Here is a 15,845-nt window from a genome sequence, read left to right as displayed (position 1 = left end):
TCTCCCCACCCCGCACCACCCTCTCCCCCCACCCCTTTTTCCCTTGCCCCTTCTCACTCCCACGCCCCCTCTCACTTCTCCCCCGCCCCCTCTCACCCCCCTCCCCCGCACCCCCTCTCACCCCCCTCCCCCGTGCCCCCTCTCACTCCGCCCTCCTGGCCCCCAGCAGGCAGCGCCGGGACAGTGGCGTGGGCAGCGGGCTTGAGGCTCAGGAGAGCTGGGAACGACTTTCAGATGGTGGGAAGGCTGGCCCAGAGGAGCCTGGGGACAGCCCTCCCCTGAGACACCGCCCCCGGGGCCCTCCGCCGCCTTCCCTCTTCGGGGACCAGCCTGACCTCACCTGCTTAATTGACACCAACTTTTCAGCGCAGCCTCGGTCCTCACAGCCCACTCAGCCCGAGCCCCGGCACCGGGCGGTCTGTGGCCGTGCTCGGGACTCCCCAGGCTATGACTTCAGCCGCCTGGTGCAGCGGGTGTACCAGGAGGAGGGGCTGGCGGCCGTCTGCACACCAGCCCTGCGCCCACCCTCGCCTGGGCCGGTGCTGTCCCAGGCCCCTGAGGACGAGGGTGGCTCCCCTGAGAAAGGCTCCCCTTCCCTCGCCTGGGCCCCCAGTGCGGAGGGTTCCATCTGGAGCTTGGAGCTGCAGGGCAACCTCATCGTGGTGGGGCGGAGCAGCGGCCGGCTGGAGGTGGGCAGAGGGGCTAAAGGTGGGCAGAGTGGCTGTCCGCCCCGGGGATTGTGGGCTTTTCTGGCTGGCAGGTGCTCACAGCCTCTGGACTCGTAGGTGTGGGACGCCATTGAAGGGGTGCTGTGCTGCAGCAGCGAGGAGGTCTCCTCAGGCATTACCGCTCTGGTGTTCTTGGACAAAAGGTGAGCGTGGCCTGCCTCAGCCCCAGATGTCCCCAGCCTTTGTTGGCTAGGCCATACTCTCTTGAGTCTTGAGTTCTGGTTCTTTTCCACTGCCGTACTGTATGATTCGATTGACCTTCTTGGTGCCCAGCTCCACACCTGTGAGCAGAGGGCAGTCCACTTGGATGGGAAGGTAACAATTAAAAGCGTTAGGGGTGTGACGTGCTTGGAATAGGGCATGGCACATGGTGACCTCCCAGGGCCTTAAGCAGTGACAGTGGGGAGTGATACACTCCTATCCTTTCTCGCCCTTCTCAATGAAGCCAGTTTCTCTGATTAGCTTGTCAATATTGAGCCTTTGGGGTATCTTGGTTGCATTTTTAGTTACAGAGTGCACTTGCAGAACCCTCTCTTCTCCTTGGCCGCTGGCAGCTGTTCTCTGCTCTCCCTGCCTCTGTCGTGCTTGGCCTCCTCAGCAAGCCTGTTGGCTGTGGGCGTCCCCAGTACTCCGTCTGCATGCACACTCCTTGGGGAGTCTCAGCCACCTGGGTTCTGGCCCCACCTCCAAGCTGGTGAACCTGGGTCTCCACCCAGTGGCCAGGTGCCTTCTGCCGGACGCCTTCGCCTGCCTGTCCCACACTGGCTCCTCCTCCAAGGCTCCTTGACTGTTGGTGGCAGCACCATCTGACCTAGAGCTGGAGTCTTTTTCCTTGGGGAGGGGGCGTCCCTTGCCCTTAGTGATACTGATTTCTGCCAGTGGGCTGCTGCCGTCATTCCTGTCACCACAGGTTCTGCATGGGCTTTGGCTGACATCCTCCCCTCCAGCCTGGCCAATTTCACCAGGCCTCTCCATGCTTCTTGGAAATTCTCCTTTGCTGCTTGTTTTAGCTTTAAGGAAAGCCCCGATGTCTCAACCTGACCATCAGGGTTCCTGGTGACTGTGGTCTCTCCTTGTCCACCCACTTCCAATCATAAAACTGGCTTCCCCAGCTCTGGTGTAGGCCCTTCAAATTCATGGGCAGAGGTTGTAGGCAGACGTGCATTGCTTTTCCCTGCAGTAAGATTTTGAACCCCATCTGCTTTGAGGCTTTGGGGTTACTGGGCAAATATACCCATCCCTGCCTGTCAGACTGTACCTAGGAATTTTGGAGAGCAAAGAAAATCCTTGTTTCTTTATGGAAAAAGGAATTGATGTGAGCTGTGCTTGGTTTGAAGCTGCTTTTATGTGGAGAATGGAGGCTTCCGCAACACCCAACATAGCCCACCCTGCATCCTGTTTCCCCTCAGCAGCCCTCCCTTCAGCTCCAGGCTACATGGAGCCCTCTGCTTGTTTTTAATTTACAAACTTACGTGATATTCACCAGGTACCACCTTACACGTTAGCTCACTTGATTCTCATGACCACCCTGTGAGGTGGGTACTCTTATCCCCATTTTACGGATGAAGAAACTGAGGCACAAGGTGGTTAATATTTGGAGTTGCCCTCTGGCTCCAGCATCTGTTCTGGCACCATGCGCTTTCCTCTTGGCCATGTCCCTCCTGTGCCTTCTTGAACTGGCCCTTAACTCTCATGTCCACATGCGCAGCCCCAGGGCTGGGGCTCTAAGGGAGAGGCCCCTGGCAGCTGTTCTTCTCTTCCAGGATTGTGGCTGCACGGCTCAACGGTTCCCTTGATTTCTTCTCCTTGGAGACCCACACTGCCCTCAGCCCCCTGCAGTTTAGAGGTCGGAGGGCCTGGGGTGGGCAGGTGTTCACACTTGGTGGGACGGGCAGGGGCTGTCTACCCATTGCTTTCTCAGAGATCCTTCACTTGGCCTTTTGTCCTCAGGGACCCCAGGGCGGGGCAGTTCCCCTGCCTCTCCAGTGTACAGCAGCAGCGACACAGTGGCCTGTCACCTGACCCACACAGTGCCCTGTGCACACCAAAAACCCATCACAGCCCTGAAAGCCGCTGCTGGGCGCTTGGTGACTGGGAGCCAAGACCACACACTGAGAGTGAGTATTGTCTTGTCTCTTGGGTGCTGGAGTGGCCCGGCACGGGGTGGGAGGCTGATGCATTCGTCAGGGAGAGGCTGGAAGAGTCCTGGTGAAGAACAGAGGGCGTTTCCCAGCCAAAGTATAACTTGGAAAATCCCAGAGACCAGAACCTGAGGCCCATCCCTGTCCCAGGTGTTCCGTCTGGAGGACTCGTGCTGCCTCTTCACCCTTCAGGGCCACTCAGGGGCCATCACAACCGTGTACATTGACCAGGTAAGCGGCCTGCAGGTGGGGTAGGGGGTACAGAGTCTGTGGCCCATGTTTGCTGACTCCTGGGAGCTGGTCCCCAGGGGCCTTCCAGGAAGCAGTCAGGGCCCCACCCACTGGGGCACAGGGACACCACTGTTGACAGAGGTATTACACCATGGTGACCCCACTCCCCTGGCCTGTTTCCCCAGACCATGGTGCTGGCCAGTGGAGGACAAGATGGGGCCATCTGCCTGTGGGATGTACTGACTGGCAGCCGGGTCAGCCACGTGTTTGCTCACCGTGGGGATGTCACCTCCCTTACCTGTACCACCTCCTGTGTCATCAGCAGTGGCCTGGATGACCTCATCAGCATCTGGGACCGCAGCACAGGCATCAAGTTCTACTCCATTCAGCAGGTAGAGGGGATGGGGATCATAGGATTCTTGGGATTTTAGGGAAGGACTCAGGACTGAGCTTGTCATGTCCTTGCCTCCAGGACCTGGGCTGTGGTGCAAGCTTGGGTGTCATCTCAGACAACCTGCTGGTGACTGGCGGCCAGGGCTGTGTCTCCTTTTGGGACCTAAACTACGGGGACCTGTTACAGACAGTCTACCTGGGGAAGAACAGTGAGGCCCAGCCTGCCCGCCAGATCCTGGTGCTGGACAACGCTGCCATTGTCTGCAACTTTGGCAGTGAGCTCAGCCTGGTGTATGTGCCCTCTGTGCTGGAGAAGTTGGACTGAGCGCAGGGCCTCCTTGCCCAGGCAGGAGGCTGGGGTGCTGTGTGGGGGCCAATGCACTGAACCTGGACTTGGGGGAAAGAGCCGAGTATCTTCCAGCCGCTGCCTCCTGACTGTAATAATATTAAACTTTTTTAAAAAACCATATCATCTGTCAGGCACTTTGGGAGCTACTTGTGTCTCTTGGAATTGTTTGTGCACACACTCTGCCTGGACCCTCCTCAGAGCTGCTGAGGAAACATACATACAGTGTGGCACGGGGAGGATGAGCAAGCCAGAACTGCAGGGCCCTTAAAGAACTGTCCTGGTAGTGTGGCAGTTTAGTACCATCCTGTCATCCACAAAAGGTGCTAAAAGTAAGTTAAGTTCCTGGCAGTGCTACTGGAGCTGAGGCAGCAATGGGCAGACTCAGACACGGGCCACAGAACAGGGTGGTTTATTATTTCAATAGCAAAGAGCTGAAAAATGTCGGGTCCCATAAAGGAGCAGAACCTGACCCAGAGCCTGCAGTACATCTCCACCCCACAGGGGTGCAGGCTGGGCCAGGCAGGGCCAAAGGCAGCAGAAATGGGAGTAAGAGACTGTGCCCACTGAGAAGCTCTGCTGGGTGTGGGCAGGTGGGCATGAGATGATGATGATGTAGTGTAAGGACCAGGTAGGCGAAACCTGTTCAGGTCTTGTTGAGTGTCCAGAGTGGATCCAGAAGGCTGAGGGGGTCGTCAGAGGGCCGGGTGGCCCGCAGCCCTTGCCCGTTATGGGCCTGCAGAAAGTTATGTTTGCTCATCCGCTGTTTGCCCCGCAGGGAGCTGTCCAGGGAGAAGGCCTCTGGGGTCAAGGAGGCCAGCAATTCCAGGGAGGAGGAGGGGGGCCCCGAGCTGGGGGCTTCAGGCACTGGCGGCTCCTCCTTAGGCTGGGGAGCCTCAGGTAGTGGGGAGGAAAGGTGGGGCGGGGAAGAAGATGGGATTGGGGTAGACTCTGGGAGGCTGGCTGGCGGGAGGCCTGGGGGCTCTGCAGGGCCTGGCAAGCTGGCAACCGGGGACTCCAACCCCCCAGGAGGCCGAATGCTGAGCTTGGCAATGGTGGCCTGGATGGAGCTGATGGGCACATCCCCACCGAGGACCAGGTCCTGGGAGTCCTGAGGAAGGTGGTTCTGAGAAGACAGAGTGAGTGAGGAGAGGGAGTCCCAAGGCTGTGGCTCTCCCAGCAGCTTCCACGGAACCTTCCTCACCTTCTGGCTGATGCTTGCACTGGCCAAGGGTTTGCATGGAGGAGGCACACCATGGCGCTGCAGGACCTGCTCCACGTGTCTCACCACTGCCTCATAGCAGAACCTGAGGTGCAGCTGCATAGGTGCATTTGGCCAGGTCAGCTGGGCAGGGGCCCGTCACCCTGGGACAGAAGGCCCATCCCAGCCCCATCTGCCCAGATCCTCACCTTCTCCTGCAGCATGTGCTTCCTCTGCTGCCGCATGCGCCGCACCAGCTGAGGCAGCTCAGGGATTCCGTTCCCAGCCTCCACCTCCTGCACAGCTGCATAGAGCAGTGCAAAGGCTCCCGTGCGGCCCACACCAGAGCTGTGCCAAGAAGGGGGTATGAGGCTATGCCAAGAGCCCATAAAGGAGAGACCCTCAGGCCCACCCTCTACCTGCAGTGCACAATGATGGGTGTGTGCAGCGGCCGCTGATGCAGGTAATGTGCGTGCACCTCCTGGATGAAGCACAGCAAGTTGCTGGGGCTGTCGGGCAGGCCTCTGTGGGACAGGATGGGGCCAGGAAGAGCCTGTGAGCCAGGCCTGACCTGAGGCTCTCATCCCTCCCAGCACCAAGGACTGGACAGCACTTAGACCCCCAACCACCATCCAGAGCAGTGGACGCACAACTCAGGCCAAGTGGGGAAGTGCAGGTGCACAAGAGAGCGCTTGAGGCTCTGGTCTCGGAACTGCAGGCTCAGCACGCGCTCCACATGGGTTTCGGTGCTGCGGACGCTGCTCAATGCCAGGCTCAGGGCACCGTGCACCATGGGCTGGCCCCTCTCGGTGGGGAAGTAGCGTGCCACTTTTTGCTGAGGGACAGACAAGCCAAGACAGACCTGGTTTTCCAGGATCCCCTGCCCTGCCACCCCACACTGCCCTCGTGGGCACCCACCCCCTCTTCTCACCTTCTCCATCTCAGCCTCAGAAACCAGCATGACAATGACCGACACTTTCTGCTCATGGACCATGAGCCAGAAGTCAGCAGCTGTGCCAGGCAGTGGGGCCTGGGTTGCCACTAGCGGGGGGCAGTATGGGGAGAGCCCCTCCACGCAGCTGGCATTGATGTAGTCATCCTTGCCTGAGCGCAGCACCACACGGTTACTGTCATAGGGCATGACATCCTGGTGCCGGTTCTTCAGTGAGTAGCAGCGGGCGATGGCGATGGAACGGCCTCGGGCATCATGTTCCTGCGCATCTTGCAGCTCTCGCCAGACAGTGTCCAGAGCTCCCACATCCCCCAGCTGGCCCCGAAAGGCCTCCAGCTCCTGCTGCAACTGCCGCAGCCTCTCAGGATGCTCATAGGGGTCCCGCTCAATCAGCCGCAGGGCCTGCGGCCGACGACCCTCAGCTGCATCCACCTTGGTGGGCTGCAGCAGGGGCTGCCCACCCCCAGGAGGCTGAGTGCCGCCATGCTGGCTCTCCGGGCTGGAGGAGAGCAGGTCTGCAGCTGCGGCGCCTCGGCGCAGGCAAGGGGGTGGTTCTGCTGCTGGGGGGCGAGGGGGTACCGGACCAGGCCCTGGAGATGGGGCAGGTGAAGGCACCAGGTGGGGACTAGGGGTGGACTGGCCAGCAGACGAGGGCCCTCGAATGGTAAGAGGGGCTGCCTGGGGGCCCATGGGTCTGGTAGAAGTGGCAGGACCATATGCCAGTGGGGGATGGGGAGGCTGAGGGGGCCCAGGGCTGGGGAAAGGCAGAGCCCCTGAGTGGGCTGGCAGAGGGTCTTGAGCGGGACCTGGGTAGAGCTGGGTGTGTAGGGGGGGTGGCGGCTGCCCCAGGACCCCAGGCTGAGGGGCATAGGGGTAGGGGGATTGTGGGGGTAGGAGTCCTGGGGCCCGGGGTGGGAAGAGATGTGGATGCTGGAGTGGAAGGGGCTGCTGTGGGGGCTGAGGCCCAAACGCTTGTGAAGGATGGGGCTGAGGATGGGGCTGGGGCTGGGGCCCAATCCTTGGGGCTGGAAAACCTGCGGGGATCCCTGAAGAGAAGTGGTGCTGTGCTGGGATGGGTTGCTTGGCCCCTGCAGGGTAGGTGTAAGGCGTGGGCAGTGGCTGCGGTGGGGGCACAGGGAAGCAGGGCGGGGGAGGAGCAGGGGTGGGGTTTGGCCGTGGGGCTGTGTGGCTGGGGATGGGCGCCTGGATGCTATCTACTGTGGTGGTGGCTGGCCGAACCGCCATAGCCAACTCGGGGCCTGAGAATTGAGGAGGTGGGGCCGAGGGGAAACCTGCAACTGGTGGGGCCGGCCCTACCCCCACATAGGGACTGCTCACCACGCCATGCTGTGGGGAGGATCGGGGCACAAGGCCCAGCTCCGGTGTGTAGGCAGGGGCTGGGTAGAGGGCAGGCCCAGGTGCTACGGGCATTGCAGGGGGCCCTGGGGCCCTGGGCTGTATCAGCTGGGTGGGGCCAGAGTAGGTACCAGGGGGCAAGGGGCCTGAGAGATAGTGGGGTCCTGGGCCTGTGGAGCTGGGGAAGGGGCTGGGAGGAAAGTGGAGTGGGGTGGCACTTCCCAGGAAGGTGTCAGGCAGTCGTGGGCCAGCCACCATGTCAGGGGTGAGGCTGTGCAGCTCCTCAGGGGGGTCTCCTGCTTCCACTGCCTCACTCTCCTCCCTGCGGGGCAGCAGCGGCTTTGGGGCTGTGGGCCGTGGCGGCGGCTTCTTCTTCAGCTCCCTGTGCGACAGGCAGGGAAAAAGTGGGGCCAGGCTCCCATCACCCCAGCCTGTCTGGACCCGAGCCGCACCACAGCCCCAGGGCCACACAAACCTGTCCAGGAGCTGCTGGCGGGCAGCCTCGCGGGCCTGGCAGGTGGACTGCGTGCGCTCCAGCAGAGCAGCCACCTTGCTCTCCAGATCTGCGTAGAAGTCCCTGCCCTCCTGCGACTTCTTCATCAGGTCCTCATAGGCTTCATACGAGGCCACCAGGGTCTGCAGCGTGGAGTTCCACCTGGTGGGCAGAAGGGCCAGCTCCAGGTGAACCATGGGGCTGGGCTCCAGGTGGCTCCGGGAAAGAGCAGAGGACTGGGCACTGACTTTTGGTCCAAGTCGCTGAGTACCCGCCGCACGGCTGCGTACTGCACGTTGGCCTCTGTCAGTGCACGGAGGACACGGTCCTGGGCGGCCAGGTTCTGCTCCAGGTACACCTTCAGCTGGTCATACTTTTTCAGCTGCTCCTCGAACAACTTCTGAGGAAGGGGTGGGGGCCAGGGACGGACACTCAGGGCCTCGACTCCTAAGGGTGGGGCCTGGAGCCAGAGCCCCTCTACCCTGCTCACCCAGCCCACCTTCATCTCTGAGTGGTCTGTGGTGACCAGCGAGGCAGTGATGTCATCTTTCTGGATAAGCTCACGCAGCTGCTGCTCCAGGGACACGCGCTGGTCCCGCATCTCCTGCACCTTAGCCAGGATGCGCTTTAGGTTTTGCAGCACGGCCTTGTCCTCTGTGGGCAGCAGTGGTCAGTGAGGCCAGAGAAACCCCCAGCTCGAGTCTCCCAATGGGGTCTGGTGGGGCTCACCTGGGGAGAGGGCCGGTGTGGGCAGGGCAGCCCGGACCTGGTCAAGCGGCCCGCTGAGCAGGCGCAGGTTGCCGACGTGCAGGTTCATGGCACGGTGCAGCTCACTGTTGGTGAAGGAGGCCTTCTCATGGACTTCCATGTACTTGGCCCATTCTCGCCTCACCTCTGCCAGCTCAGCCTTGGAGGTGATGGAGATGGCCCCTGCCTGGCCCACCGCCTCCTGAAACTTCTGCTCTAGCAGCTCATCCTCCTCCAACAGATCTCTGATGTCCTTCAGGGAAGCCTCCACATCCGTGAACACACCTGACAGCACTGGGGTTGTGGATTGTACAGGCAGCCCCTGAGGCAGGCTGACCAGGCACCCATGGGCCCCTCCCCCAAGAGACAGAACCGCCCCCTCAGGTCAGGGCTTAAGTGAGGCCCAGCGCACACTGAGCAGGGTGCATGAGGTATGCTGATTCAGAGGAGTGGGTGTGGATGCCCGAGCCAGGGCCTAGAGGGGTGCAGCCTCCATCCTCAGTGACCAGGGACACGGAGGAGGCCACAGCAGATGACCTCCACACTCCCTTCCACCTGCTTGCTCTGCCCCTTACTCACCTTGCATGGACTGTACAAGGTTCCTGACAGTGTCGGGCCGGACGCTGAGAGCCGCGCACTTCTCCATGAGCTGGGGTGGGATGTGGCTGTAGGCATCAAGGTTGTCCACCGTCTCAGGATCCAACTGCATTGAATCCATGAACTGGCTGTGGGGAGCAACAGGGCCAGGTGGGTGCTGGGTGCTGATCCAACTCTGACCATGTCAAAGGAGCCGCTAGGGCGAGCCTCACCACTCAATCTGAGGTCTCAGCAGAGAGCAAATTGTGACCTCGGACCCCTACTACCAGGTCTGGCCTGGTCTCACAGAACATGCCCAGGGCACTGCTGGAAACAGTGGAACAGAAGGCACCTCCTCCTCCCAAGACATGACTCCTGCCTTACACACTAGCCCCACCACCCTGGGCGGGAAGGCAGCATTGGGAAACCTGTTTGGAATGGACATTTCATTCCTCTCCCAGCATAGGCAGCCCTGGGGCCCCCAGAGGCCCGGGAAGTGCTGCCTGCCTCCGCTTCCCTGCCCAAGTCCCACACTCACTCCAGGACCTCATTCTTGTCCTCAATCTTGGCCATCATCTCCCGGAGCAGCTTGGCCTTCTCCTCACTGCAGAAGCGACAGAGCATTTGCTGAAGACCCACATCTCAAGACACCCCACCTCCCTCTGTGCCACACTCCACCCACCTGTACAGTGATGAGGCCTCGTGGGCAGCCATGGGTACCAGTTTGGCGAAGATGTCAGGGCCTGTAACAGCTGGGTCTGTGGGGTTCACTGGCAAGGGCTTCACCAAGGGGGCTCCTGGGGGGGTGGGAATTGTGGAGATCAGGCCCACGCAGAGTCCTTGAGGCAGCCTCCTGTGTCCTGTCCCCACCCCACCGTCACCTCTGCCCCCACCTCTCAGCTCCCCGACCTTTTACAGGCTGAAGGGTGTCCAATGCTGGGACAGCCTCATGGTAAATGAAGTCATTGTCCTTCTTGGCAGAATTGTACCTGGGGATCAGGAGCAGGGGGAGTGGGCAGTCACGGGGTGTCAGTGGGGATCCAGAACCTACTTCCCATGTAGATGCCAGCAGAGGGACAAGACCCTTCACAAAAAGAGGGAACCAGGGCCACCCCCACAGACTCACTTTCCCCCAATGACATCCATAGTGAAGCGAAGCGCGTCTTGCACAGTGTCAGGCTGGCCCTGTGGGGTTAGGGACGGGGTGGGGCCTTAGCACTAACCAAGGCTGGCACCAGGACACCCCCTCAGTCCTACCGGGCTTGCTCCTATACCCTCAGGGCAGCCAGGCCTTCCTCAGCTTTACCTTGGCCAACTTGATGGCTTCATTGAGCTTGTCCAGGGCGCTCTGGAAGTATGCAACCTGTGGAGGGTGGCAGGAAAGCCTGCTCTGTCCTCCTCTGCTTGGACCCCTTCTCCTCCTGCCTCCCACCCGGCCCTACCTGTCCATCAGATGACAAGCAGCTCAGGAGGCAGCCGGGCACCACCCCAGCCAACAGCAGCAAGGTAGTGCCACACCCTGCCCCAGCCACCTGCTCTGTAGGGAGCCTGCCCCACCTCCTCAGACCCGGAGGGACGAGGTCTGCACAGATGGGACAACACTTAAGACACCAGGCCTCCAGCAGGGTGATGGCCAGGGTGAGACAGAGAAGGCCACCCCCTGGTGTGTAAGGAGCGGGAGCACACCGGCATCTCACTGAAGGCTGCCATTGGTCCCCAGTCCCCTCCTCGCTGTAACTCACTCACCCGCTCCCCGAACTTCTGCTGCTCCTCGGCCTGCTTTCCCATGTGCAGCTGGGAAAGAAGAAGAGACGCCACGACTTGCTTCCTGAGCTGTGGCCACTCAGCCCCGCCCTGCCCCGCCCTGGGGCCCCAGGCCCTCACATGAGCCACGGCTGCGAAGTAGTAGATCTTCATCTGCACGAGTTTCTTCCAGTCCTTCTGGATCCGGCCCAGCAGTGAGGCAGTGTCGGGGTTCTCCAAGGCCCGGCATGCCTCCTTGTAGTAATCTACCACCTGAGAACAGGGTGGGGCCCAATGAGTGGGGGAGTCAGCAGTAAAGTGAAGGCCTCCCCTCAGCCCCGTCCCTACCTGTGCACTGATGCGGGCCACCAGAAAGCTCTTCCTGTTGTCCAACATCGACTTCTCCAGGAGGCACTCCTGAGCCTGGCCCTGGGGCGACACGTGAGGTGCACTCCCTCGCTCACCCAAGGCCTCCCGCTTCCCCTTCCCTTTATCCTTCCCCAGGGGCAGACTGAGGGATCCCTCTTCACTGCCCTCTCCCCCAGCTGTCCCCACTCCAAGCAGCACCACCGTGCTCCTGATTCAACAAAGCCAAGGCCCCTTGCTTGTCCCTCACTGCCTTGGTCCAGGATCCAGGCCCAACTGCCCCCTCCGTGGCCATCCCCTTCCCTGGATTCAACTCCACTCCAACCAGGGCGCCTCCTCACCAGCATGAGGTTGACGTTGAGCGTAAGGATCTGGCGGCTCATGTCGACGCTGTAGGCTTGAGGGAAGTGCTCCCGTAGGTAGGCGAAGGCGCCGGCTGCGCACTGGAAATGGGTACAGGAGACCTTCATGCCCTAGGAGGGAGTGGGAGGATGGCCTGTGTCCACTCCATGGGTCAGGATTCATCCATACTTGGGAGGCTGCCCCTCCCTGGTATGTCCACATGTTCCACTACTGCCCCTCTCCTCACCTCCTCAGACACCCGCTTGTCCATGGCCCCCAGCATGGAGTGCAGCGCTCCTGGGGAGGGAGGGGACAGTGTTAGGGGCCTGGGGCTGCTCACACCCATGTGAAGGTGAGACAGAGGGGGCACTGCTGTTATCCACAATCAGGACAACACGGCTCTGAGAACCAGGGCAACGAGTCCAAGGACACCCAAGCTGGAGGGAACAGGGAAACTCAGAAGTCCTGCCCAGCCCTCAGTCTCCTGCTCTGCATTTGGCAGAGGATGGAAGGGCTCCTGTCCAAGGGGTCCAATCTTCAAGCTTCAGGGATGTTTGCACAGAACTCTGGGGCTCCCCAAGCTTCTCCCTTGAGCCAGGCTAAGGCTGACTAGCAGGGCAAGCTGAGGCCAGCCACGCTCTCCTCCTGCCTGAAGCAGCCCAAAACCACAGTGGGGAGGGGCTGTCCAGTCAAAGAAGAAAGGCCCTCTCTCCCAGACAGAGCACACAGTGGCAACTCTGTGTGGCAGCCAGCCCAGTAGAGCCTCGCCCCAGCAGAGGCTCCCCACGGGCCCAGCCCAGAAAACAGTGGAGGAGCTGGCAGGGCTGTGGGGAGGTCAGTGGAGGGGCGGGAATCCTGGAGTCCTCCCTTTATCAGCCCACTGCCTTTGTGGCCATCTGAAGAGCTGAAAGCTAGGCTGGCAGGACTGGGGAGTAGGGCCATGGGGAAGGGATCAGGCAGCTCACCAAGGTTGTAGAGAATACAGGCCTGCTCGTACTTGATGTCCTCATGGGCCACAGACTTGCCTGAGAAGATCTCTGTCCTGCAGACATGGCACCCCAGTTATCTCGAGGGCAGGAGCTAGCCAGGGCCCTGAGATTAGGTAAGGGGACTAAACACCCCATTGTGGGGATGTGGGGAGGCCTGGGGGGACCATATGAGGCCATTCCCCATCCTATGCAGCAAGGAGAAGGGGGAAGGGAGGGGAGGAGCACCCCCACCACCCAGACTCCCCGTGGGATCCTCCAGCCCTGCCTGCGGCTCTCACCAGGTGACAGGGACAGCGGCCTCCTGGCCCGAGCCCATGGGGACCCGACTCTGCAGGTAATGAAGCTGGCCGAGGTACTTGCGGAGGACACTACAGCCCTCAAAGTCTCGTGGGACACGGACAGCATTCTGGGGGGCAGGATGGGAGAAGCAGGCCTGTTGTCATATGGGGCAGTGGACCCGCAGGCCAGCTAACTCACAAATGCCAGGAAAATGCATCACAGCTGGCCGACTGCACACACCAAGGGATCCCAAAAAGTCCATGGCTATACCTATAGTCGTTCAACAAAACATTCCACAAGCCAGGGCTGGCAGCTGGCCGACTGAATCTATCCCACATAGTTTTTCCTTTTTTTAAAAAAAAAACAAAAACGGAGTCTCATTCTGTCACCCAGGCTGGAATGCAGTATTCATTGCAACCTCCTGGGTTCAAGCAATTCTCCTGCCTCAGCCTCCCAATTAGCTGAGACTACAGGCACACGCCACCATGCCTGGCTAATTTTGTATTTTTAGTAGAGGCGGGGTTTCCCCATTTTGGCCAGGCTGGTCTCGAACACTTGACCTTGTGATCCACCCGCCTCAGCCTCTCAAAGTGCTGGGATTACAGGCATGAGCCACTGTGCCCAGCCCATCTCAAATATCTGAAAAGCAGTTTGCAACATGTTTTAAGTTTTTTACTCTACTTAACTTTTGGCCCACAGTTTTTTTAATTTAATAGAGACAGGGTTTTGCCATGTTGCCCAGGCTGTTCTCAAACTCCTGGGCTCAAGTGATCCTCCCATCTCTACCTCCCAAAGTGATGGGATTAAAGGTGTGAGCTGCCACACTCAGCATGACCTACAGTTCTGTATCTAAAAGTTTACAGTAACAGACTTCCAGGAAAGCAAATGCTTGGATTTGAATGCAAGGATATTCATCACAGCATTATTACCAGGGTCAAAAACTGGACTCCAGGTCAGGTGCAGGGGCTCACACATGTGGTCCCAGCATTTTGGGAGGCCAAGGTGGGAGGATCGCTTGAGGCCAGGAGTTAGATACCAGTCTGGGCAATGTAGCAAGACCCTGTCTCAACAAAAAAGAATTTTAAAAATTATCTAGGCGTGATGGTGCCTTTGGTCCCAGCTCCTTGGGAGGCCGACGGGAAAAGATCGATTGAGCCTGGGAGGTTAAGGCTGCAGTGAGCTATGGTTGTGCCACTGTTTTCCAGCCTGGGTGATGAAGCAAGACCCTGTCTCTCAAAAAAAGCAAAAGGTAAAACTGGATACCCACCAAAATTCCCACTAAAGGGGACTGTTTTAAATTAATTATGTCAAGGCGCCTCACAAGAGAATATGCTGCAGCCATGAAAACTAAAGACAAGAGTCTCTAGTTACTCATATGTTAAGATGCCTATGGCATGCTATTGGGGGAAAAAAAAAGAAAAGGATGTGGCTGGGCGCGGTGGCTCACGCCTGTAATCCCAGCACTTTCGGAGGCCGAGGCGGGAGGATCACGAGGTCAGGAGATCGAGACCATCCTGGCTAACACGGTGAAACCCCGTCTGTACTAAAAATACAAAAAATTAGCCGGACGTGGTGGCAGGCACCTGTAGACCCAGCTACTAGGGAGGCTGAGGCAGGAGAATGGCGTGAACCCCCGGGGGGCGGAGCCTGCAGTGAGCCGAAATCGCGCCACTGCACTCCAGCCTGGGCGACAGCGAGACTCCATCTCAAAAAAAAAAGAGAATGTAACAAATGGGATCATACAAATACTGATATCCAAATGGGTACACAGGCCAGGCAAGGTGGCTCACGCCCATAATCCTAGCACTTTGGGAGGCCAAGGCGGACGGATCACCTAAGGTCAGGAGTTCGATACCAGCCTGGCCAACATGGTGAAACCCCGTCTCTACTAAAAATACAAAAATTAGCTGGGTGTGGTGGTGTGTGCCTGTAATCCCAGCTACTCGGGAGGCTGAGGCAAGAGAATCGTTTGAATCTGGGAGGCGGAGGTTGCAGTGAGCTGAGATCATGCCATTGCACTCCAGGCTGGGCAACAAGAGCAAAACTCTGTCTCAAAAGAAAAAACAAAAAAACCCACAAATAGGTACATAAACAAAAAGAAAATTCAGAAGACTGTACACCATAATGTTAACCGTGATTATCTCTGAATGACAGGATTTAAGTAATTTATCTTATTCTATATAGATAGATAGATATGGCTGGGCGAGGTGGCTCACGCCTATAATCCCAACACTTTGGGAGGCCGAGGCGGGTGGATCGCTTGAGCCCAGGAATTCGAGACCAGCCTGGGCAACGTGGTGAAACCCCGTATCTACTAAAAACACAAAAAGTAGCCAGGCATGATGGTGCGCACCTGTAATTCCAGCTACTCAGGAGGCTGAGGCAGGAGAATCACTTGAATCCAGGGAGCAGAAGTTGCAGTGAGCTGAGGTTGCACCACTGCACTCCAGCCTGGGTGACAGAGTGAGACTCGGTCTCAAATAATAATAATAATAATTAATAAATAGATAGATAAATATGTATACATCTGACAGACATGTATTTAATTCTTCATATTGTTTATGTATTTATATTAAACATTTTCAATATTTATGATAAACAACAGAGCTATTATTTTGGGGGGAAAACAACAAAAAAATGAACCCTCTGCTTAAACAAACAGAAAAGCAAACAATACACCCTCCAAGGAGCAGGTGCACAGTGAGGGGGATGGCTTGACACCTGTCTGCCCTCAGCCCCCTGCAGAGAGGACCAGAGCCTCTCACTAGGACTTAGCCAGAAGAAATCCTCCAGGACACTCCACTCTGGGAGCTCGGCTCTGAGCTGCCAGCAGGGATGCTCTCAGATGGGGTACATACACCCTGGGGACAGTGGAACAGAAGAGTCAGGCACCAGTTGTACTCTACACCACTTCCCAGCAGTGTCTTGGGAGACTCTGAAACTCAGTCTCTTCTTTAAACAG

The 15,845-nt window shown here is 58.6% G+C and overlaps 2 protein-coding genes across 13 annotated transcripts in view; one reads left to right on the top strand and one right to left on the bottom strand.

Moving 5' to 3' along the window:
* Positions 1-3,960, top strand: part of SCAP (SREBF chaperone) — a 64,976-nt gene extending 61,016 nt beyond the window's left edge. For 5 of the 10 annotated variants that reach the window (XM_034956322.3, XM_055109813.1, XM_055109812.2 and 2 more), the window contains exons 17-23: positions 170-689; positions 786-871; positions 2,492-2,574; positions 2,679-2,845; positions 3,020-3,100; positions 3,286-3,492; positions 3,573-3,960. In XM_034956322.3, the coding sequence (XP_034812213.1) occupies positions 170-689; positions 786-871; positions 2,492-2,574; positions 2,679-2,845; positions 3,020-3,100; positions 3,286-3,492; positions 3,573-3,818 (1,390 nt within the window). In that variant the 3' untranslated portion in view covers positions 3,819-3,960. Of the gene's footprint in view, positions 1-166; positions 690-785; positions 872-2,491; positions 2,575-2,678; positions 2,846-3,019; positions 3,101-3,285; positions 3,493-3,572 lie in introns of all 10 variants that reach the window. The other 5 variants (XM_034956321.3, XM_063602298.1, XM_055109809.2 and 2 more) reach the window with 1 other exon arrangement.
* A 275-nt stretch (positions 3,961-4,235) lies between these two features.
* PTPN23 (protein tyrosine phosphatase non-receptor type 23) overlaps positions 4,236-15,845 on the bottom strand; it is a 35,123-nt gene continuing 23,513 nt past the window's right edge. Inside the window, exons 3-25 of one of the 3 annotated variants that reach the window (XM_034956319.3) lie at positions 12,883-13,010; positions 12,581-12,657; positions 11,863-11,912; positions 11,615-11,746; positions 11,256-11,336; positions 11,049-11,180; positions 10,911-10,958; positions 10,471-10,527; positions 10,291-10,349; positions 10,074-10,153; positions 9,847-9,961; positions 9,703-9,768; positions 9,168-9,313; positions 8,571-8,882; positions 8,341-8,495; positions 8,090-8,241; positions 7,824-8,003; positions 5,972-7,730; positions 5,691-5,875; positions 5,460-5,564; positions 5,250-5,388; positions 5,044-5,157; positions 4,236-4,965 (exon numbers count right to left, since the gene is read on the bottom strand). In XM_034956319.3, coding sequence (XP_034812210.2) covers positions 4,486-4,965; positions 5,044-5,157; positions 5,250-5,388; positions 5,460-5,564; positions 5,691-5,875; positions 5,972-7,730; positions 7,824-8,003; positions 8,090-8,241; positions 8,341-8,495; positions 8,571-8,882; positions 9,168-9,313; positions 9,703-9,768; positions 9,847-9,961; positions 10,074-10,153; positions 10,291-10,349; positions 10,471-10,527; positions 10,911-10,958; positions 11,049-11,180; positions 11,256-11,336; positions 11,615-11,746; positions 11,863-11,912; positions 12,581-12,657; positions 12,883-13,010 — 4,752 coding nt within the window. In that variant the 3' untranslated portion in view covers positions 4,236-4,485. Of the gene's footprint in view, positions 5,158-5,249; positions 5,389-5,459; positions 5,565-5,690; positions 5,876-5,971; positions 7,731-7,823; positions 8,004-8,089; positions 8,242-8,340; positions 8,496-8,570; positions 8,883-9,167; positions 9,314-9,702; positions 9,769-9,846; positions 9,962-10,073; positions 10,154-10,290; positions 10,350-10,470; positions 10,528-10,910; positions 10,959-11,048; positions 11,181-11,255; positions 11,337-11,614; positions 11,747-11,862; positions 11,913-12,580; positions 12,658-12,882; positions 13,011-15,845 lie in introns of all 3 variants that reach the window. The other 2 variants (XM_063602296.1, XM_063602297.1) reach the window with 2 other exon arrangements.

This window comes from Pan paniscus, chromosome 2 (assembly GCF_029289425.2).
Source record: "Pan paniscus chromosome 2, NHGRI_mPanPan1-v2.0_pri, whole genome shotgun sequence".
Lineage (NCBI taxonomy): Eukaryota > Metazoa > Chordata > Mammalia > Primates > Hominidae > Pan > Pan paniscus.
The sequence above is the reverse complement of the archived record's forward strand: the minus strand, read 5'-3'. Positions and strand labels throughout refer to the sequence as shown.